Source organism: Xiphias gladius, chromosome 1 (genome assembly GCF_016859285.1).
Source record: "Xiphias gladius isolate SHS-SW01 ecotype Sanya breed wild chromosome 1, ASM1685928v1, whole genome shotgun sequence".
Taxonomy (NCBI): Eukaryota; Metazoa; Chordata; class Actinopteri; order Istiophoriformes; family Xiphiidae; genus Xiphias; species Xiphias gladius.
In genome coordinates this window covers 2,188,919-2,213,500 of record NC_053400.1, presented here as the reverse complement: position 1 = coordinate 2,213,500, position 24,582 = coordinate 2,188,919, and the positions used below count along the sequence as shown (strand labels likewise).

Below are 24,582 nucleotides of genomic sequence, written 5' to 3'. Positions count from 1 at the left end.
ACCTTTCCCCATGGACTGGTTACCCAGGTAGGACAGTTATTGGTGATGCACTGCTCTGTGTCTGTAGGCCGGCTCATCCTCTCACAGGCTGCTGTTGACAGGGTCCTCACTGCACCTCTGGCATCCAGCTGTTGACAGGAAACCTGCCTTTGTTTCCAGCCGCTACCACACGAGGCTGAGCATTTCGACCACTCTGATACCAGCCATCTGATATGGTGACATGAGACAAAAAATACAGATACATACGATTCAAAATGGGAGGTAGCTCTGCATGTTAGTTGCTTTGTATGAAATAATAATATGCATTAAACAATTTTTGTAAATTTCCGAAAACATCAATCCATCAAATATGTCTTCTTCGCAAATGATCAGACAGGTGGTAAACCTAACCTCCATGTTTTCCAAACTTAGCTTGAAAAGAAAAAACAAAGGCAAACAGTAAAATTATTATCCAATCTGTCAGATGTACACGTCACTCACAGATTACAGACCCACTTCCTGGTTCAACTTTGACCCATTGTACTGCTATAGTTTGGGCTTACACATTTTCCTGTGCAATGGGTGTTTATTATCAACATTTCAGGTTTGCTCACTTTCAGTTTTACCTCCAAATAAAGTAGATTAGATTATCTGAGTTACACTACCTATTGGCTTGTTTACAGCCTGTCTGAATGTTCTACTGCTTGTGTTTCTTGCCCAGACTTCATTGCACTGATGTTGCTGTGTTCCCAGATCTTAGCAATAACTTTGGTAAGTACACCAAAGTTATTTGTGGTGTAAAAGTAACATAGCGATGGCCAAAACTATGAGTTGGAAAAACACTTTGATTATCCTTTAAGCATTTTCAAAAATTGAATCCAAAACTCAGATTAATATATTGTTTTATTTGTAGCTTGCCATGCAAATCTACCATTTATTTACAGTAACCCCTCAGACAGTTATGTCAAATCACCCATAATACAAAGAATAAAACTGAATGGCAAGGTTGGGAAAACTGGTAACATTTTAGCTAACTGTATATGATATTGCTGTGCAGATGTCCATAGTAGTTTAGTAAGGAAAGAAGCCAACACTGGTTATATAGAGTGTGTAACTGTTATTTTTCTAAACCACACACTAAAGTTTGAGGTATCATTTTTTACAACACTCACTCACTAGTAGAGTGGTCTGCCATCGAAATAATTGAAACTCAAAGTCAAGATGCTTTATTCTTATGGCTGTTTTTGTATTTTTCTTATAAAACAAACCTTCATATATAATGACTGATTAAAAACATTTTTAATTAGTATGTTATCTCACTTAACTGCAACAACTAATTTGTAATTTTATTTCTCTTCCAGTTGGAGGAAGCTGAACAATCTGTTAACACAACATTGGCAAAATATTACCTTATGTTGAAAGTTACACTTCCTATGGGATCTGGCCGCTCTTCGTGAATTCCTTAGCAGCCTACCCTCTCTGTGCTTCTCTCTCATCAAAATCAGTGTGTGAAAGAGTTTACCCTGGGTATGCACACTTACAGCAGAAAAGAAAATATCAATCAGTCATGTAATGCGATTTGTTTGATTGCAGGTTTATTGAATAATCTGTCAATTTAAAATTGTTTGTCCATTAGGAATCCCTATTCTGGGTTTTAGTGGAGACTTTCTGGCCTTGTGGTCTAAAGGAGTTTGCAGAAGCTTCAACTGAAGAAGCAACATGGCTGAAATTGCTGAAGAGCCACAGTGCACATATACTGTATATGTACATGCCAGATGTGGCCTAGGTGGCAGTCTTGGCCAGATTAGAGCATTACAGATATTTATACACTGTGCCCCAAATGATATGTCTTTTGAATGTGCATTTAGCAAATTAAACAAGCACAATTCAGTTTGTCATATCAAGGTATATACCACTTCTGTAAATACAAGAGAAGAGACCGTCTTACTGCTTGTATGATACATAAAATGATAATAATTTGCTGACACAACATTACATTATCTGATTATTCACAGGAAAAGTGTCCAGACATTTGCTTGAAAGCTTAGTCTTTTGAAGTAGCTCAATCAAGTGTACACAAGCTGGTATTTAGGTGACTGAAAACACAGGACTTTATACATTCAACATAAAGTTATTAAATTATCGATAAGAATCAGCTATTATATTACTATTTTTCACCACTTGTTTTTTTTGTTTTTTTGTGTGACTTCAGGCATCGGATTTGTCCATTATGATAACATAGTACTCATAAAAATAATTGTTGAGATCTGGGAACTGTCACATGATTAGACAGGTTGTTAAAAACAGTTTTGGCAGATAAGCTACCACCTTATTTGCAGCAAAAACTGACAGTGTCCCTAATTATGTTTCCCAGTCCCTAATATTCCCTCATTGTACAGGGAATCCATACAATGTGCCACAGCACAACTACGTACAGTAGGACAAAGTTGAACCAGGAAGTCGGTCTGTGAAATAGGATAGATCTGATAGGTGTCTAAAATGGTCTGTTGGGTAACATTTGACGAACCTTGAAGTTTTTATAAAACATCTATGATTGTCCTGTTGGACCCATTATCAGTTGTGATGCCGTGTTCATTAATTTTATTCATTACGTGCGTGAGTGCAATTTTATTATATTTAATTGAACCGATGGCCAGACTTACATAAATAAACTGTTTTAATAAATTGTGGTTTTCCTTTAAAATATATCAAAATGAAAGAGGCAAAATTCCACAAAGTAAATGTCTTAGTGTGCAAGATACCAACAAGCCACAGAAATTGCTCATTGTAGAGTTGGTTTGAAAATAATTGAAAATTTGATTAAGTTTTTTTTTACTTTATTTTATATTCATCATTTCTTGCTCTTCTAGTACTCCCTGTGCCAGGAGCTGGCTCTGTATATGACCTTATCGAATGATCTGCTTCCAGACATACAGGACATCTTTACATCTACATGTAAGTGTACCTGGGAGAGCAGTCCTGTCTGTTGCAGGGAACTGGGGAGGTGATGGGTTTTTGTATGTGCTGACACATAGTGGGTTGAACTTCCTTTCCATCCAGTGTGACACAGTGAATCCTCCGCAGCCAAGTCCCTCTGTTCCCACAAGAAGCACTGCATGTGGTCCAGTCTCCAAAATGCCAGCCAAACTCTGTGGACCCAAATGTAAAGCCAACAGAAACAATTTCAGAACACTTTAGGAAGCAGACACCTTTAACCACCGTCCAATGATTTGTTGAAATTAGTGTACATGAATGTGCGGCACAGATTCTCAGTTTTTAATTTCAGATTTTGACATGGCCAACGTAGAGGTAGGAAACTGCCTGAGGCAAAGTAGAGACAGCTGACAGAGGCCCTGCATAATACATAAAATAAAACCTGAATACAATGATGTACTCAGTTACTCTGTGGAAGGGTTTAACACAACATACTTATGGAAATTACTGTATTTTATCCATCAATTCATCTGTCCATCCTTCTGCCAACTGTCCATCCACTGTTCAGAGTGTTTTGTAAGTGTCTGAACTGGACTTTGATAAAATTGTGGCTAATGTTGTGTGTAGGCCTCAGCAAAATATTATTTTATTTATTTAAAATAGATGTCTTCTTTGTACAAAAAAATGTTACAAATTTTGAATGAGCCTTATCAATGGGCATTATCAAGGTATGGAACATGATTAGGATTTAAAAGATCCCAAACTTTGTATTTATTAGAATAGAGTGAAGAATAACATTCCCCTGACCCTTAATAATGAAAATCAACAGCTACTTAACTATTAATTATTCATAGGTTTTATTCATCACCAACAAAATGTTGCCAGTTTGGAATGACTGTAAGTCCAATTTTTCTTCATGATCTTTTCATAAGACTGGCACTTAAATCCATGTGATGTGAATGGAGAGACCTGAATGTGTTAAATTTGGAGCAATGATATTTTCTGTAGAACTGTCTTTTACTCGACACGCATGGAGCCACAAGGCAAACTCTAGCAGTGTTCACCAGTGCCCTTGATAAAGTACTCAGCTTACTATACGCATATTTATTTTGTAGAAAAAATGGGATTGATACAGAATTAGAATTAAATGTAAATTACTTAACTTGTTTCTTTCTTTATTTTTTGTTTATTTTATTTGCTCATGCTCAAAGATATTCTTTTTTAAAAATATAAAACTGAGGAAAGAGCATTGCATCCTCACATTTGGAAGGCTGGAACCAGTGATTATTTGGAATTTTTCTTATTTATCTTGATCAATTACATAATTGTGTAAATAAATTACATACAAAGTAAAATTCTGATCCAATGATTGTGATAAAAGTAAGAGAATCACCAAAATGATTTCAGTTTATCATTTGGAGAACATGAGTGTCTGTACCAAATTTCATGGCTATCCATCAAACAGTGGTTGAGCTATTCAGTCTAGTCAAAAATAATGGACTAACTGACCAACCCATCAACACTGACAGCCCTAAAAATATATCAGTTTTCCTGTACTACTTTCTGATTGCCTTGGAATTATTAGCAAAGTCTTTACAGGAAAGTCTCACCACTCGGGAGCTGTCTTGGCAACACCCCTGGGCAGTTATTTTTGACTAACAACACCAGGCCCCTATCTAAATGAATGGGGAGGAACCATAAATCCACTTTTAGTGGTCACTGTAACTGCATGTATAGAATCACCAGTCAAATCTGATAAAAACCACTTAAAAGGTTCAGTGACTTTGCCCCAAAATAAGGGGCCCCAAAATAAAATGCTTTTTTTCCACTGGTTATATATCTACTACGCATGCACAAGTTCATGCTTGCATCAGTGCAACAACACGGTTGGTCTGATACGGTTCCTGTTCGGCTGTTATAAAGCAGGCTTTTGGGGGGAAGGGAAGGTGCCATCTTGGCATCACAGATGCTTCTATTGAAAATGCTTTCAGTGGCGTGTCTCCTCTTATTACGTCTCTGTTATCAGGGCACAGTTTGCTGTACTGAGTGCCACCAACTGGTCAAACGCAAACCTTCAGGGGCCTGTACAACGAAGCAGGATTTGTGGTTAGAGAGGTAACCTCAGGTTAAACACTGGGTTTTCAGGATTACAACAGTGGTTCACTTCTTACTGGGCTAGATCGCCATGGTAACTTATGCTGCATACCTAACCTGCTTCGGAACAGATTAACTTCAGAGGATCAGATCAAAACCTGTCAACAGCCCAACAACTGAACAATCAGATCACTGCGAACCCAGAGTCATTATTCCTACAGGATCCTGACATGGAAAAAAGACTTTACAATGCAGTGACACATAATAGAGAATAGATATTTTTATAGATCAATTGAATCGTTTTGCTGTTTGAGGCTTTACATGTGTCACTCTGGTTTTAAAACAGAGCTACTAACTGGAGGGAGAGTTTATCATACTAAATAACTACATAATGACAATTATAGCTTCATTTTGATTGCACAAAGATTCTTTGAATCTCGACTCGATTCCTGACAGTCATTGACTCTTATTCTATCATTGCAGCTCAGAATAAAATGAGGAGAATCTGTGACAATAATTGGAAATAAAAACTAAGCCCTCTGATGCATCTTATTAGAAAAAATATCCACACACTATTAAATCCTCATCGTGAACTACTTTTCTTTTCTTCTCAGCTCTCCTCCCAACTTTGGTAGCAGAAACAGTCTGACATTACTTTAACATTTTCTTGATCTGCACTACATATTCATAATAGTTTGTCCATCATCAGACAAAAAAGGAAAAAATACTCACTCAGTAAGAAACTTAATAATAATTTCTGTACTTATTTAGAGTATATCCTTAGCCTGACTTTGATAATTGGAAATTATTTCTGGTGTTTCTTTTCTATTTCTTTTAATATTATATTAAGTACTTTATTCATGGTTCTGACAATGTTGATTATAATTAATGCCTCTTTCACATTAACTCGCCCATAGCCAGATAGGAAAACCCATTGTTAACTGAACCAGTTGATAAGCACCTTCGTGATACAGGTTATCCAGGACGACCAATTTTAGGCTCAGTGAAGCCAGATAACGAAAAGATATTATGGGTATGTTGAACTTGAAAATCCGTTTCTACACTAATGTGTAGAAAACTGATTTAAAATGTTTTTTAGACTCGACCAAAACAACAACACCTCGCAGCTTTCTCTAGCCCCCTCTGTTGCCCTTAAAGCATTGTAATGACAACTGCATGAACATCATCATGGTTGACTGTGTCCCATCAGACTGACACAAGATCAAAAAGATCTTACACAAAGGCCAGTAAAATGATGTTTGACCTCCAGATATGAGGAATGCAAAGTATTTCCAGAGATTCAGCGCCCGTGTCAAACATGTTCGTGCTTCATTCTTGTTCATGTTTTCAGCCACAAGGTAAAATGTGCACATTTGCTTGTCTTGCTTCAAAGAACTAAGCTCAAACATGAAGGCAAAAACGTTCAATTGACGGACATCTGTGAATTGAGCCATTACTGCTAATCAGGAGATAATTTTATATTTTCCTCTAAAATGCTGCAAACAGATGATAATTAAGTTCAGTTTTTAATCGTTACTGGCAAAAGCAAGCACACCTAGCATGTAGTGCATGAAGAATGTGAGTGTGCATGTGGATGACTCAGCTCGTGTTCAAAGTTCAGTCGACTTCAGTTTAGTCCAACAAAAAACCTCTTCCATTTTCCCTTCAAACCTTGTGTAATCCCCCAGTCAGTTCATTTCAGTTTAATACAATAATGAGACAATGAGATGGGGCAAAAATTAGATATTCAACTCAGAAGTCCACTCTGGGGTTTGCCGTGGGTCCCAAAGCAAATCAACTAGGAAATCAAATTAGAAAAGTCAGCTTCTATGATCCCAATTTAACATTCAGCAGAGACTATTCACAATATTTATTTACTGGGTTAGTCATGAAACTACAGGTTTGCAGAATTGGTGTTACATTAGTTCCAAAGAGGCTGGCAACATACAGAATAATAGGGAATAGAGAATAAAGTCCTTTCATGGATTAATCCACAGAGAATGCCAGATATGGACCCCTCCTCAAAAGCCTGCGCTGCTCACCTTTTGCGACCATTGGTAGTCTGCATGCATTCAAACCAGCTACTAGTTTTTTGATGAACTTAGTCCTACACAGGTTCCATTGTAGGCAAGGATCCAGTGTCACAGCTTTGATTGTAAAAGAGAGACCTAATCATAGATATTAACCCTATCGCTAATTGTCAAGGAGCCTCCAGTGAACATACTGTCTACTTCCTTGTAGATAGGACTCAAACCGTAGATTGCTCCAGTCAACGGGGAACATTTTTTGTACAGGCAACCTCTGCTGACTAGAAGGCTTTTTAAGAATTTAAATATATAGTCCTTCAAAGCAAGACAACCACCGGTTAAAATGTTTTCATTCTCTTTTACCTACCAAAATTGTTCATGTCAATTCTTATGAGTTAGAAGCTATGTTTATAGAATTAGCTCCGCAAGTACTTATTTTCTTATTTGATTACTTATTTAATTTGTTCTTTATCTCCTGCCACTTTCCATTAACCCACCAGATGTCCTCAGACTTTCCTCCCTATCCTGCCAGTTCCACCTGCTAAACTGTCTTTTATTTTCAATCACCTGAGGTTCCCTGCCCACTCACACATCTTTTCCATGTTTCATTGTTATACCAGTCAGTACTTAAACCAGTCATTTCCACCAGCTCCTTGTCATTGTCTGCTTATGTCTCTTGTGTGCTTCCCTATGTGCCTGCTTACCTGTTGTCTGTACATGCCTACCTACGTGCCTGTCTACCTGCTTGTCAATCCATTTGTCTGTTAGCCTGGTCCGCTTCATTTTACCTATTAAAGTTCCTTCACTGCACCTGCCTGCCTGTGCTGCGTCCACCAGCTCTCACACTTTAGACCGATTCTGATGTTTTTAAGTCTAATATTGATTTTATTATAAATAAAACAAATGCCAGTTTTAGAATATGTTATCAGTCAATCAATTGTTTTACTCTCCAGATGAGAAAACAAATTGTTTCACAACTTGTGTTACCTATTATTGACTATGGGAATATCAGAAGACATCTGAAACACATTTCATCCTTTAAATGTAGATTGTACATAATATGTATGATCTTAGGTGTCTTTATCGTACGCATCATTGTTTCATGTATACACTCAACTGGTTACTACTTACTTAACTCTAGGAGACATTTTCATTGGTTGCTCTTTGTTCTCAGATATTTCTCTGTTTTTTTTTAAATGTATTTACTTTCACTATGCTTCATATTTAAAAAAGGCTTTTTGTTAATTTAGTCATCACACTCACTTAAAGACAATCAACAAACTTTCACCAACAGATAAATCTGGACCTGTGCTTTTAAATTTAAAGCACCATTCACTCACTCTCTCTCATCTATTACTACTTTTCATGACATTATGACTTCGTTTACCTCAAATGTATTTGTTTTTTTTTACTATATTTACCTTCATACTAAGTTTAGTTTATAGGTAGGCTCAGTACTATTGCATCATTTTATTTGGTCTGGCAGCTGTTAATTTACTTTATGTCTTGTTAGTTTTTTGAACACATGATACTTGTAACAGAGATGTAGTGTTTTTTATTTATATGATATTGATTGTGTTGATTTAATTGTATCATCATCATCACTTTAATGGCTTATTTTCTTTTTTGCTTCACTGCGTATTAATTTATGTGTTTGTGTGTGAGGACCCCATTGGAAACAAGATAGTGTATATCAAGGGGCTTATGCTCACATTTCAAAATTTTGAAATAAATAAATATAATATCAAGAAAAATATTATATTATGTTTCGTAAGTTAGACACAGCTAGGAAGTGCATCTTTGAGCTGATATTATATGCCTCACTTATTCATTTTATGTACTCAGACTGCATCATTGTGACTATGCATAAACTATGATTTGTAGTATAAGTCCAAGTATTTAATATGATGGTTACATTCCTTCACTATTCTGTTCATGAAAAAAGCATGCTACTAGTGTCTGCATATATTTATATATACACACTCCACACATGCATGCAGGTCAACTTAATGCTCACCTTCAGCGTGAATGTCTATCCAGGCATACAGAATTTGACTGGTACTGTTGATGAGGGTTTGGCAATGGTACCGGCCTGAGAACTTCTCCTGGAGCGTGTTGACCTCAAGGACACGACCCCCCACCAGCATCCTGTACTGCAGACCCAAACCCGCACCCTGGTTCTGGGCTGGATATGAAACTTCCTTCAGGGTCTGGTTGTTGTAGCCCCAGCGCACTGGCAGTTTGTGGTCAGGAACTACTGGACAACCTTTTTAAAGACACAAGCAGCGTGAATGTACATATTTTACATTTTAAAGGGCTGTTGAAAATGCTTAAAGGGGAACTACACTGATTTTACAAATCATAGTCAGTTTCCAGGTGCTGTTGAGTACTACTGCATATTTGACAAAAGTTGTATATAGCCCTTTGGGAGCTGAAATCATATAAATTGCATCAAGATCACAATCTCATCAATTTTGAAAAGAAATAAATGTTACATTATTTTGTTTTTAATGAAAGAAAATATTAAAATGGGATTTGTGGATTGCTGATATTTTTTTAACTCAATCTCTCGAAATTTTGGGATAATTGAGATTTGTTGCAAAGAGCAAATGTGTAATTTTTTTGGTTTTTAAATCTGTAAATTTATACAAAAAAACACCATAATGTAGCACATGAAATACCAGTAAAATAATCATTGATCATTAGTTTGACTGAAGTCATGTTTGAGTTAAGTTTGAGTCATCATAGAAATAAGGTTTAGAAAAAAACATGAACTGAATAAATGTGAGCTAGTAAGCTAAATATCTCTTTTAACATCTTTCAATGTTGTATACGCATTTAAAGAAGGATTGCACAAATAATGGGAGGAAACATGATAACAGGTTGATTATGTATTCCTCTCGATTTACTAAGATTATGCATGTTTTGATGATGGTGGAGAGCGCTGTCTAACACATCAGTGCAAAATCTCCCATACATGTTCAGTTGGGTTGAGATCTGGAGACTGCGAAGACCAAAGCAAATGATTAACATAATTTTCAGTCTCATAAAACCATTCAGTGATCCCTCATGCCCAATGGATTCAGCCATCTTCATCATGCTTCTCCACCCATTTTTCTGGTTTTTCTTTTAATTTGTCACCCGTCTGTATGTGTATTTGTGCGTGTACCTATACGTAGAATGTCTCCAGGTTTGATAAAAAAATTCGTTCCACTGCTTGATGCCATGAGGACCCTTCTCCTGTTCAGCTCTTGTAAGACTGGAGCAACCCTGCTTCCTCCACCTGGATATGGGGCTGTGCACATGCATACAAAAAAGTGCACACATCCAAAATATTATTCCAGATTTTGTTATCTGAGCATTTGTGTGTATCGTTATTCAAAGTTGTATATGATGACAAGTTATGCACAATTTGTGTCTGGACCCACTGTAGACCTGCAGGACAGTAGAGGCAGTGGACTTTCCTATGGTGTTAGTGGCGGTGCAGGAGTAGGTGCCTTGGTAGTGCAAAAAAACATTTCTGATCCACAGTGAGCCAGAGGGAAGGGAGACAGCACCGAAATGTAGTGGTCCATTCTTCCAGTGCCACTTTACTGTGGGCTGAGGAACACCTGACGGAAGAGAGGACAGAGGCACCAATAAGAAGTCTGTGAAACACTTTAGATTACAGTCTGCAAGTCACATTGTAATTATTTAGTATATATGGGGTATCAATAAAACACTGGGTACTACAAGTATTTAGGTAGAGGGAGGAAGAAAAGTGATTAGGGAGTTAGGGGCAACAATTCTAACTTAAAGCTAGGGACTTAAAAATTAAGTATTTTTTAAAGTATTGATTAACTGTTAAGAATTAAAAAAGTACAGAAATATCATTACTGTGTAACAAGGTGGGGACAATGTGGAAAAATGGGTAACTTTTGATATAGCAATGACATTAATTATAATATAATGGTAATTTAAAATTGTGATTACTTATAAAAAAAACTCTGGGAAATTAAACTCTGTCTCTAATTGCATAAGTTATAAATAGTTATTTGTACTTTTTTAAACTGATTTTGAAATACTGGGAATTAGTAATGTAATTTTAGGTTCCAGTGTTGTATCCATTGGACAATCAAAGAGAGAAGAGCATCCTCATACCCAGCAAGCAACATTCTCTTTGAGGCTCTCCCTGCTATCAAGTAATTGTATTCTCGGGGCTTATCATCGAGGGACGATGACAAGATTTCTGTTGCTGTTACAGGGGCCCTTTTAAATGTGTACACACTGATTGATTTCTGTGGTCCTCTGATTTGATAATTGGGGCAACCTCTGTGTATATATGTGGAACTGTTGTGATACTTCCCCAGATACCTAACGAAGGTCTAACAAACTGAAATGTTGTAAGTTCATAAATACTAAAGCAGTAAGCAAGAAAGTGTGTGGGAGTTTTTCCAATTTTCTTATTCAAATTCAGCTTTTCTCCAATGCTCTTCTCTGTCACATATTGAGATTTTTTTGAGATTTTTGTTTGTTGTTTTGTTTGTCAATTTATTCTTTCAACCTACCAGGAAGGAACTGAGTAAGTATTTCATTGATAGCCTGTATGTACAAACTATTTACACAAAGTTTCACTGTCTCTTGAAATGTCATTAGCTCCCAAAACTCTTAAACACATCAAATGTAGAATATCAGATCCCTAAAATATATACAGTGCTGGGTCACAATTGTAAAGTATAAATATCAAAGTTTATAAATATGTAGCATTTACCTATGAATAAAATACCAGTTAAGATCAGTGAAGGAGTAGTGTTAAATATGTCAATCTCCACTCGCTGTATCAGAACCAGACCACACACAGCTTTCACTGCCATGGTGATTTCTTTTTATGATTTATAGCCAGATGGACAGATTATATAGGTATGCTTACTTATGTCTAACACCACAGCTATCCACTAGTGAATAAAGGTGTCTTTTAAGCATTTAAGATAGAGAGATATCCATAGCTACATCCTTTCCCATTCTGTCTGCTAAGGTAGGGCTTATTTGTATGATATCACTGTCATATTTTACTTGCCCTCTGACTCCTAATAGTTGTGGTTTATCGCCACAGCACTTGGCATTAAGACCTTTTGAATAGCTCAAAAAGAAAAAATTGACAGAAGAGGGCATGGAGGCACTTTATGGAACAATGCAAAATCTTTGCTTGATTATGCTGTAAATTACAAGTGCAAGTAAACTGTCTTCAGTGTCTTAAAATGGTAATTCGGTGTGTGTGAAATGTACAGCAGCTTAAGTTGAAGCAAGGGGTTGAAGTTTCAGTTGACGTGTAAGCCCTAGAAGAAGTTAAAAAGTCAGTTTAAGTGCACATACTAAAAGGAGTTAAAATGTCAGTTGATGTGTAAAACCTGAGGTGAAATTGTATATACTGTAAGTCACACGGGAAAATGTTGCAAATATTTAATTCACCCCCATTTTCTGCATTAAATAATGTTTTAGAGCCACTCCTATGACCCTCGCTAATACAACTGCCTTGTTGGACAGAACTGTCTCGGAGAACTTACTTTCTTCTTAGGCCATAGTGACAGTCCGTCAGTGAAAGCCAGCTGCTGATTAAGGCTTGGCCACTGCTTCAAGTTTAGTCAGTCAACACCTCTTAGTTTAAGTTTGGTGAAGTACTGATGAAGTGTGTCTGTGTGTGTATTTGTGTGATCTTCGAAATATGTGCGTTTCTTGGTACTGGTAGATCAGACATATGACTCCACAACCATAACCAGTTGCCAATAAAAAACACTATCTTGCACTGCTCTTACTACCTGCATTTCTCAGTCTCTCACTCTCTATTATGGCCTTCAGTTGTACCATTCAGATGACATGTTATTTTCAATCTGATCTGTCTCAGCTCTACAGCCTGCTGACACACAAACTCATATACTGTACGCAAAAACACATATACTGTACGTATACTCTGGCAGCTTCACTCAACTCATTGATTTACCAGGTTATGATTGTGATGTAATGTTACAAAAGGCTATGGCACTGAGAAGCGATTTGATACCAGCCCTGTGTGTGTGTGTCTGTATGTGTGCGTGTGTGTGTATGTGTGTGTGTGTGTGTGTATGTAAGTGTGAGACAGAGAGAGAGGGCGAGAGAGGAAGGGAAGGAAGGTCGGGAGAGAGTTATTTGTTGAAAGGCTTGGTCAAGACAATGACCAGTAGATGGATGTTATTCCTTTTAAGAACTTCCCTAGTAAAACCCATGAATGTATTATAAGAAATGGATATTGGATTTCAAGATAGCACCCTTTCACTTTAATGAAAATTGCTCGCCCAGTGTATAGGCCAAGAAAGTTTTTAAACTTGCAGGTCTGTGAGGCCCACTGCACATGCACATTCATTTTATCCCCACTGACCTGACGGCACGGTCCCAGTGGTCCAGTAGACTTTACACTGGGATGATGGCACAGTTAAAAATCACTTTTCTAGACTCCGGGAAAGTTTTACAAACATAAAAACTTCATTGTCAATAAATTAATAATACAAAGTGTAATAATTGACCTTGTCTGCAGTTCTAGGTGTCCTGCCAAGTTTGATGGCCATCTTTTTTATGATGGTGATCAATATGGAAAATGCATTTTTGGAGCTGGGATTTTGGGAGTTTTTCTTTGTAGTACTGCGAGTGGCCACCAGAACAAAGTGGTAGCAAAACTGTATCCATGTCTCTTGATAGGTCTGTAGTAAAACCAAAACCACCCTCTGCTTCCTTGCTTCTGCAGAGTGTAACTGAAACGGATGTCTGTGTCGGACCAGCGCAAATTGACCAATGGTAACTTCCTTTTGCTTTTTTAAAATCTAACTGGAAATATGAAAGCTAAAAAATTGGGATTTTTTTAAAAAGCTGTGGAATTGATAACCTGCACACTCTTAGCTACTAACTGGGCACCACTAGCTTAAAGTGAGTAGGTGAACTAGCCCTTTAAATAAAACATTATTCATGGATGAGCAATACATTGCAACGTGCGGAAACCATCCATCCATTCGTTTTCTGCTGCTTATCCGAAGTCGGGTCATGGTGGCAGCGGGTTAAACAAGGCAGCGGATGTCAGAGCTCCTTACCCTATCTTTAAGGCTGAGCCATGGCACCCACGGAGGAAACTCATTACAGCCACTTGCATCTGCGATCTCATTCTTTTCGTCATTACCCATAGCTCATGATCATAGGTGAGGGTTGGAACATAGATATACTGGTAAATTGAAAGCTTTGCCTTCCGGCTCAGCTCCCTCTTCACCACAACAGTCTGGTACAGTTCCCACTTTACTGCTGATGTCGCACCATTACCCTGTCAATGTCCCGTTACATCCTACCCTCACTCATAAAAAAGACCCCCAGATACTTAAACTCCATCATTTGGAGCAGAAACTTCATCCCAACCTGAAGGGAGGGATCCACCGCTTTCCGGGAGAGAAAACCATAGCCTCAGACTTGGAGGTGCTGATCCTCAGCCCAGCTTCTTTGAGCTCGGCTGCATGAATGTTAGTTGTTCTTCATAGACATGCAGAAACCATTCTTCTAAAACTTAAGTAGCCATGTCCAGGTTTTCTTTGACTCATATTTCTTGTGTGTTTCCTTCCTGCAGTTCTGTAGTCTCTCCAGCAGCATACTAAATGATACTGTGTTGTGACCTACCAGTGACGGGGCAGTCCAGCGTGAGGTTGGTGCCCGGGCGAACACTGACTCGTCCCCCCACCACGGCCCTGAAGCCGTGGCCCAACACCACCCCATGGTGTGAAACATTCCTCCATGACACTGCGATGGCCGGGGGCTCTGAAGGTTCACACACAGAGAAAGCGTACTAGTCAGTCATGCAGTAATGATGTGACAATGTCATCTCCTCTACAGTGCAATTACCATTGTTTGAAATCTTGTTTATGCATATATTTTAGAAAGTTACTGAATATACAAGGAAACACTGTTATAAATTAGTGGAAGATATACAGTGATGTATTGTCTAACTAAAGAACATTTAAGGTAAGTAACAACATTAACCCAAAAAAATTTGTTCAGCCTTTGAGTTTGTTACATTGTGAGTTGAAAAATTTTAATATTCAAAATTATACTGAAAATTGAGATATCATCTAAAATGTACTTAATATTGCATCCAAAAAAGCTGTGAATGTGTATGTTCTTTTGCCATGTTAGTTATGGGATGACAGGAATGTCAGTCAGTGGACCACTTTGAAAGATCATAAATATTTGGAAAACTTCTGGATGGATGGCTTTACCTTCCGCAGGCACACCGCTCTATGTGTTGACCACACAGCAGCTGCATAGACATGAACGAGCCTCTAACTTTTTCTCTGGGTGATCATTTTACAAGGAAATATATAAATATAGCTGAAATCACAGCACAGCCATTTTCTTTAACTTATGTGTATGGTGATTTTGTCAGATAAAGTTACAGTTCTAAAATCTGTATTTTTGCAGTGCAGAGCAGCAACTTGGAAATGGATTGGAACTGAGTGCTGGTTAACATGTCGTCTTAAAGGGCTGTGTTTCAGTCACTATCAAATATTTGTTCTGTTGTCTCACAACAGACACAGAAAAAAATGTAAATGAGAACAGCTTTATTGGAAATTTGGCTGTATTAAATGACTGTATATATAAAGCAAACAGATAAAGGGTGGTCCAGCCATATACTTTTGACCTACTCTTGTTAATTTATTATTGTGGCTAGGCAGCCTCCGGATTTACACTAACGTTCTATTGGAATATGTGTTATACTGCTGTGCCAGTATATTGCTCATAATGTTGTCTGCTATGAGCTAACTTATTTGTCCCACTCAGTCTATCTTAGTATTGTCACTGTGAGCACATTAGCATGCTGACACTCACACAAGATGTCAGCGAGGCCTAAATGCTACTGAATTATCTGACTTTCTAATCCACATTGTGTCTGACTCTCACATTGCTGTCCTAAGAACTAGCTGTTCTGACAGCAGTTCAGGATAGTGTATGCACAAACTGTCTTCATCAGGGTGAGTAACATCAGAAATTTACAAAACTGGACAGAACCTGTTTTTGAAGTAGTATACATGAAGCTTATACAGGAAAAGGATGACTCTTTTTATTTTATAATTTATGGTTTTATTTTCCCATCTGACCTCTCAAAGGATAGAGAAGAGGGTGCTGCATTCTGTGACAGCTGTTATGTGAACACCTCTGTGTAGACTGATAAGTTTGTTCAAATGTAAACATATAAGTACTGTTACTCGTTGCATGAAATGATGATACACAAATAAATTTAAAATTAATGTTAGATAAAAGTATTTTATTTTAAACATACATAAATGTATTTCAGTGTGAGAGACAATTGAAACTTGAGACCATTGTAACTAAAAGAAAAGACATACCTGCCACTAGTAGCTGAGATGTCTCTGAGTCTGAGCCATGCATGTTGGCAGCTGTGCACTTGTACTGGCCTCCGTCAGATGCTCTGGGTTGAAGGATATGAAGTCCTTTGGAGCTATCCCACAATACCCTGAAGACAGACAGGGAAAACATATATTTTGTCCATAGAGCTTTTCTCAACAGATTAGAACTTAAAAAGCTGCTCGCACTACTTTCTGAAAGAGACATTTAAATAGAGGAAGTAGATATAGAATGACTTCAATGAGCTATAAATCAAGAGACAGCTCTGAAACAGAGAAAGAACAAACACAGACAAATAAAGTAACATTATTATTTCTTAGTTCACATTCTGCATGAACTGAAAATTTCTGCATGAACAATGGACCACTGAGAGCCTCTGTATTTTGAGATACAATATCTGTAATATTTCCTTGTTGCACAGAAAACCGGTCCAAGCACCACTACAGTATCTAAGGGAGGCTTGTGGCTCCGGAGGTAGAGCCGGTCGTCCATTAATTTCAGGGTATGTGGTTTGATCCTTTGCTTTGCCTGTCCACATATCAAATGTCCCCTTGCTCCCTATGGTTAGGTGAGTGTGTTGCATGATACACTAACTCCAGAGCCATTGAAGTGTGAGTGAATGTATGTGCATAGGTGAATGAGAGGCAAATTGTAAAGTGCTTTGGATAAAACTGCGATATTAGTGCAATCCATTTATTATTATGTTTGGTGGGTCAAAACTGAACCAAATAGTTGTTGTGTAAAGTGAATGTATGTATAAGGAGAAGTGGATACCATATTTAAGGATGTTGCCCAGTTCATTAGAATAAAATTTGCTAAATGTGTGCATATGTAGCCCACTTGACCTGTGTACGTCATGTAACATGCAATTTCGACAGTGTCCAGTATGTCAAAATCCCCTAAATTTCTTTTTTCCTTGGGGCTTGGTGAATTGTGATGAATGTTTACATCAAACTTTTTCGGTAATAATTTCACCATTTGCCTTTGTTTTCTCCTCCACATAAGTCTGGCTAACGTGGGGGTTTGTTTACAGCCTGTCTGATTGTGTTTCTTGTCTCATTGATCTTTTAGCACTGTTGCTACATTCATAGTTATTAGCAGTAACCTTGGTTAGTACAATTATTACTGGTCCCTGGACCAAACTGTGATATACCAGAATTATACTTTAAACCTAGTGCTATCCTCCTGTCAATATAGCCCAGAGAACCTGTTACTGTGTTGCAGCCAATAAAGCTGTGCAATTCGGTATTTAGAACATTGGTCCTAGGTGGGAACATGTAAACTATTAGAGTTTGGAAAAATGTGCTGTCACAATCCTGGGAACAGTAACAGTCTGGATTTGAAGAGGTGTTGGGGTGAGTGGAACAGATCGTAGTGTACCGGTAACATAACACTGACTCAGGATCCAGAGTCAGTACACCAGCTTAAAAAAAAAAAATCCATCATAGACTCGACTACAAACTCATCACAATTATCCGTACATTCATAACAATACTGTTAGTAAAACAATATTAGAAAAAAAAAAGAACCGTTCCTTGCTCTGCTTTCCCTCATAATAATATTCATATGAGCTGTTTGTCCTTGAATGAAAAGAACAGACCCCAGTAAATCTGATAAAAGTTCTTTTAAAAGGTTAAACTCAGCACAGCACGTTGCAGAAAGCCAACTTCAGCTATCACACTCAATTCATTCCACACCTACATTGCTCTGATAAAATTGAGTCAAGGGCAAATGCAGAACACTGTGTTATACTCCACAGCTCACAAGTCCTGTAAATGTCAATCAAGTGTATCGCTGACTTTTCTTTGAATTTGTGTCTCTCTCTTCCTTTAAGATTCTCTCCCTTGTGGTCAGATTGAAAGAGCAGTCTGACATTTTGGGAAATGTGTTTGTTTTCCATCTTACCCATCATCAAATCAGAAGAGCAATATCAATTTAATCTCAGTGGATCCAGTGCAGATAAGTCCAAGACATGATTAGACCAGCACCAGAGCAGAAGAAACTGAGGCTAGCTCCATTAAAAGTGGAAAAAAAATTCATTTCACAACTCCAAAGCTGTCCTACTGGATGGAACACGGCTAGCAGTTTCTTCCTGCTTTCAGTCTTTGCGCTAAACTAGGCTAAACATGTCATGGATTTATCTTCGTACTGAATGGCTAGAGATTAAACTTTTATTGATCTTTTTATCTGGCTCTGGTTTATGTGGCAACTCAGAACCCTTCTCCCAATGTCAGTGTCCCTTAGGAAAAGCAATGCAAGAGAGCAAGCTAGTTAAACGCTATCAAGGCCTCTGTATGATTCAAATGAACTAGCTTGTCATCCAACAGCACAAGTATTGCCATGGCCACCTGTTCTAATAGGCCACATTCCAAGATGGGCTACAGCTTGCCATCATAGCTTGCTCCTGGCTACATTACACTGCCTCCCCAATCTCCCTTGACGAACGCTGTGCCTTTTGTGTGTGTCTGTAGCCTTGACACAATGAATCGTACAAATGAGAATGAAGGCACACACTTTCCAGTCTCTCTTCAAAGGCATTCATTGTACATGGCAAAAGTGATGGAAGTAGGTATGTGACAGTATGAAAAAAAGCAGGTTCAAATCTTGCCTACTTCTGCACCTCTGCAGACCTGGCCAATCAAAATATAGAGTGGGCATGATTGTCAGATTGTGTGTTTCAGAAGATTACAAAAATTGTCAGACACAGATAAATCCAATCACAAAACTGAATGGCATTGATTGCACAATGTCAGTGAGAGTGACATCAGCATAATCCTGACAAAAGGCTAAGAGCTGAACTTGTCTGACCTTTCGCTACGTCTTTCTTCTCTCTGTATAAGGCCGGATTGCCCCCTCAGCAAAGCAGGCAAATGCCCTGAAACCCAAGAACCCGTGGGTACCGAAAATTCTCAGGGTCACTGTACATCAATTGATTTTTGATCTTATGGAGAACTATAAATTTGTAGCACTTTAATACATTACTAATTAGGCAATTCCTGCTTGAACCTAACCTAACTTTGTGTTTACCTAATGACCTGTCTGTTTTAAAGCGTAGTTTTAAAACCTTAATTATTTCAATTTTGTCGTGTTCCCAGATCATATTTCTAAACAAAGCTGTATTTAATCAAATAAAAACAAAACAAACAAACAAAAAAACCATGACAGGTACAAAACCAGGTACTGTAATACAATCTACAAACACAGGGAATCTGGTTGGACTAAGGGTTTATTGAAGTAGCCATACATAGTATGCTTTTCACACTGTATTTAAATAAAAAACAGTGTAAAGGGTACATACTCAGTGCACAGAAGGCAGACGGTGGAAGGGTCGATAGAGAAACCACAATCAGGTGAATCCGGCAATGTTTCTGATTAACTTAAAATTTGGGAATTTAGATGGGTTTTTTTCAGTTTTTAAAATTATATTTTTATTTGCTAACAATTGGACTTAGAGCAAGAACATGGGAAAAAATGTCTAAAATCTAATTTTGCATTTTTCTCAGGGAGAAATTGCTAATTTTTCACTACTATGACCACTTTAATCTGAAAAAAATAAAATGACATTGGGTTTGTCAGCAACAGGGCTTTTAAAACTGAATAAAGAGTAAGTTTTTTTAAAACCTTTTTTTTTTCTGAACTACAAGGTGGCAAAAGGTCTTAACTCAGCTGATGTTTAGAGGGAATATCGAAGAAATCATAAACTGGGCATGTTGTGTACGGTATCAAAGCAGAAAAGCACTCTCTCTACAGCAGTCAGCCATTGCGTGATTGACAGGGCCTCAAGCTAACTGGTGATGGCTTCCATATGCAGCTGCCTGCTCCCCCACGAGAGAGAGTACCAGTGAGCTCTCAAACCTTGATCTGCATTTGAAAACTGGAAGATGAGCAAATAACATAAATATAAAATATACAAAACCTGATGTACACTTCATGCAGTATAAATAACTCACAATATTTTACCATTTTGCTTTATCATCGTTCAACCTGTCTCAAGGAAGAGGAACCAGCAGAAGAACCAGTCAGGCTGTAAACATGCTGATCTTTGAAACTGTCTACTACTGTTAGACCAACATACTGTTCTGCTTTGCTGATGAATGCTGATGCTGTTTTTGATTTGCTTTTAATTAAAATTAGTCCACATCTGATGTGATGGCTTTTCCCTTTGAACACAGCTATATAAAATATATGTGGACAGGACTAAAAAATTCTGCACTGTAAATGTATTTTGTAGTGTTTCTCTTTCCACGGACTAGGTACAGTGGACAGTTTAAGAGTGCTTTCACATCTGTAGCCCAGTTAATTTGGTTTGGACCAAGAAAAGGAGATTGTTGCCTTTTAGGTTTGGTCCAATTTGTGTTCACACCAACTTAGTACAAAAGAACCAAGAGAAGTAAACAGTGAGTCTTTGACAGGTAACTCATTCACTGGACAGTTTTGGTGATGCCATCATGCATCATCAAAACCCCACACTTTATTGGAATCAAGGTAAAACATGAGAAATACAGAGCACAGACTTTAAATTACGCGCTTTATCGTTTCCTTGCATCTGTGCATCAGTGCCTGTAGAATTAAAAAAGCCGACCGTGTCAGAAAGTCATCCTGACTCAAAGATAGAGAAAAACAGGGCTGCTGAAATGCTGAAAACTGCAGCTCAAACAAAGATACTGATATTGTGAGCAAATATCACAAATATATGAGTAAAACAGTGGTTGTTTAATCTATTTCACACAAATCCACACATATGGGTGCCCAAAGTTCATTTAAAAAAAACATGTAGTCATTCATTCATACACTCTGTCTTATTTGATTTCAACTATTTCGACAAGTCAGAATTCACTAAAGTATTTTTGCTGTCTAAAGCTATACTATTTGGTATATGATATCATTTTCAAATTACCCCTATAAAGTTAGCAAGGTCTCAGAACTTTGTGAAACACTTCTTTAGTTGATCAGCATAAGCTCGAGCATTTTACCTGTCAGTGTGCTGCAGTAGAACTCCATCTTTGGTCCAGCTGATTTTGGGAGGCGGTGAGCCCTCTGCAAGACAGACTATGGTCAGTGATCGGGTGGCATTGGTGAGGAGGGCGCTGTGTCCAATGCTGACACTGATGTTCTTCTGAAAAGCCAGTGGAGGGGTCTCCTGCTGTCTGATGATCACTGGTCTGTTCATAACTGTGTCCAATGGGGAGCGCTCTGACCAGTTGGGTAGTCTGTCTGTGGTACAAATCACATACAAAGACAAAATAAGAAACAAAAGTGAAAAACAATTGAAACCAAGAGCAGTATATTGGTATGCCAATATAGTGGACAGATATTGTCCTTTTATGGGGACAGTGGAGCTGAAGAGGCTAACCTAAACAGAGCTAAAACTGACTAAAAACAAACTTTAAAAATGGAAGACAATTCTTTTTTCATTTTTTTTGACTAGCAATGGCAAAAGTGCAAAAGGCAACATTATTATTATTATTATTATTATTATTATTATTGTTATTTTATGATGTGTTTTACCATGTTGTCTCTGATAAATTTCATCACATATTCTAAAATCCTGTTTCAGAAACCTTTAAATCCTGACAAGAATTACATTCAGGTGAAATTCTATATCCTCTGCTATGTATCTTGAAAATATACCAAACAAATTATATTGAATATTGAAAATAATTTACATACTTCAGACTTTACATAATGGAGCAGTTAGACTACAAACAAAATCCAAGAAAAGACATCATATTATCCCTTTACATTTATATGGCTACCAGGGTATTTCAGAATTGATTTTAAGATTTTACTTACAATACCTTTAAAACACATCATGGCCTGAATGGACTATATCTTTGACCCACTGTCACAAAGATATAGTCTGAGAATATGCAATAGATAACATAAACATTCATCACTGTGTACATTAATTAGATGGAAGACAGAAAGTGTGGTGAAAGAAAGAAGTTGTCATACAAAAAATAAGAAGAACATCTTGTGGTATTTTACAACAGCTTCAAAGTTAACACACACTGCACAACATAGGAGGCTGGGTTTATAAGTACCTTTAGCTTGCACTTCTCCCTCTCTGGTCCATAGCTGGGTGGCAAACATGTGGGTCAGCAGTGAGGAGATGAGTTCCGAGGCTTGCTCCTGCTGGATCTCTCCTCTGTCAGCCTGCAGGGTGATATTAATCAGCCTCTCCTGCAACCGTGGCGGCAGCAAGGCCTCCTGGACACCAGGGGGCAACAGAGACACACTGACTTCAGGCCAGATCAGCTTCAGGCCTGAGTAGTGACTGTGGCAACTGAGCAACATCTCCCAGTTTGGAGCAGGACTCGTAGTAGACAGTCTGCCAGCTGACCTGCGGTATCTACCTATCAGCTGGAGGGTGAAGATATCTGAGGCGGGTCCAGCGACACACTTGTACACCCCAATGTCCTCTGCTGCCACAAAGTGGATCTTCAGAGAACCAGATTTGGTAATGCCCAGGCGTTTAGAGCTGGGTATGGGGCGTCCGTCTTTGAGCCAGTGGATGTAGGCTTTGGGGAAACGTCTGACGGGGCATTTGATTACCAGGGAGGTGTTGGGTAGGAGGTAGGCGTGGCTGCCGATGGTCAAGTGGAGTCGTCTCTCCTTGCGGGTCTGGATGTAGATGTTGTGCATACCCATTAGAAGTGGACACTGTTTAACCCCCTCCTCATAGCCCCTGTCCTTTGCTGGACGTCTCACTGTGTGCTTCACTGGGTTCTTCACTGGAACCTTCTGGGTGTCTTTGGGTCTCATCTCTTTGTTGTGTTCTGTTGTAGTAAATAATATTTTTTTTTTTGTTAATACAGATAATGATTTTTCAACTTTATGCATAAGTCTGTATTTTTATTGAGACATAGGAAAGTATAAAGGTAGGCTTCCTTGAAATTGTGAGCTACCTGAATTAGTACTTATAACCTGTTAAATTTGTTCATTCGTTGTTGTAAAGTAAAACATGAGTCAACTTGACTGAATTAAGGTAAGTTAAATAACCTTACAGAAATAGTTGAACAAGTTGGGAAATCTGATTATTCACTCTGAGAAGTTAAAAAATTCCTCTAAATGTCACTAAAGCCCCTTTTTTGGACAAAAAACCCAATAACACTCACTAACATTTAACTCCTGTCTTCAGTGGGAAAGGGTACAATCGGCATTCATTCCAAGGTCAAGTGATTCTGCAGTAGTCACGGGTATTTATCGGCTCCAGCTCCAATTGGCAGGGATGGAAACAAGATACCCGGGGGGACAAGCTAATTTTTTACCGTTTTCTGGCACAATGCTATGACGTGCGTCCAAATTCCAGACGTTGGTGCGTAAATAGTCGGGAAGATTTCTTGTTTTGTGGATAGTCTATGGGAGCAACGTGCAACAGCAAGTTTGTTCTTCATATGCAACACTGCCTTTGTTGAGTTTGAAGAGACTGAAGTAAAAGATACAAAAATGTAACCACTGTAACATAGTCTGCTGCTTTCTTCTGTTCACTAACCCTTTTTTTCCAGTGTGTTTGTGACATTGAACATGACACACCAAAAAAAAAAAAACACAAAAAGGCAAAAATCATCTACTGGCAAAGGGGAAGGAGTCAACTACCTTTTTTAGCAGGTGTACTTCTGTTTGAAAAACCCATATATATGTGCTAATTTTGGTGTAAAAGGGTAATTCACACGAAGACATATGATTGAAATCCATCTTCTGATATCACTCTCTGACAGAAAGCGAATAAGTGTACTTTTTTTCAGAACGTTTGACTATTCCTTTTATAACAATTGTTAAGTTATAGCTAGGCTGTTAGTTAGGTTTGATTCAGTGCTAGGTTTCCTACTCAGTACAACTTTTGCAGTACAACTAATAGCCACATTTAAACAAGGATCAGTACACAACCATAACTATGAAATCTGTGATGGCAGTGCATAAATAACAGGTTGAAAGAGCTGATCTTACTCTATCTGACAGTACCTCATGTTATGAGTTTAAGATGCTGTCACTGTATGAAATATTCAAACCCAATATTCTGTGTTTTTCTTTCAGTCAGCAGTCAATGGGGTTGAACAGGTTAAGTTACAAGACCAAACTCATCATTAATAAGTCCGGAAATTGTTCTGAATGTCATAAATACACAATTAAGACTATC

At 38.0% G+C, this 24,582-nt stretch overlaps 1 protein-coding gene across 1 annotated transcript in view; it reads right to left on the bottom strand.

The window, feature by feature from the left end:
- Positions 1–24,582, bottom strand: part of LOC120791718 (ADAMTS-like protein 1) — a 49,393-nt gene that overhangs the window by 5,012 nt on the left and 19,799 nt on the right. Inside the window, exons 7-15 of the mRNA XM_040130321.1 lie at positions 22,487–23,221; positions 21,416–21,656; positions 16,424–16,551; positions 14,700–14,837; positions 10,463–10,645; positions 10,204–10,329; positions 9,052–9,300; positions 2,945–3,128; positions 3–207 (exon numbers count right to left, since the gene is read on the bottom strand). Coding sequence (XP_039986255.1) covers positions 3–207; positions 2,945–3,128; positions 9,052–9,300; positions 10,204–10,329; positions 10,463–10,645; positions 14,700–14,837; positions 16,424–16,551; positions 21,416–21,656; positions 22,487–23,221 — 2,189 coding nt within the window. The remainder of the gene's footprint in view (positions 1–2; positions 208–2,944; positions 3,129–9,051; positions 9,301–10,203; positions 10,330–10,462; positions 10,646–14,699; positions 14,838–16,423; positions 16,552–21,415; positions 21,657–22,486; positions 23,222–24,582) is intronic.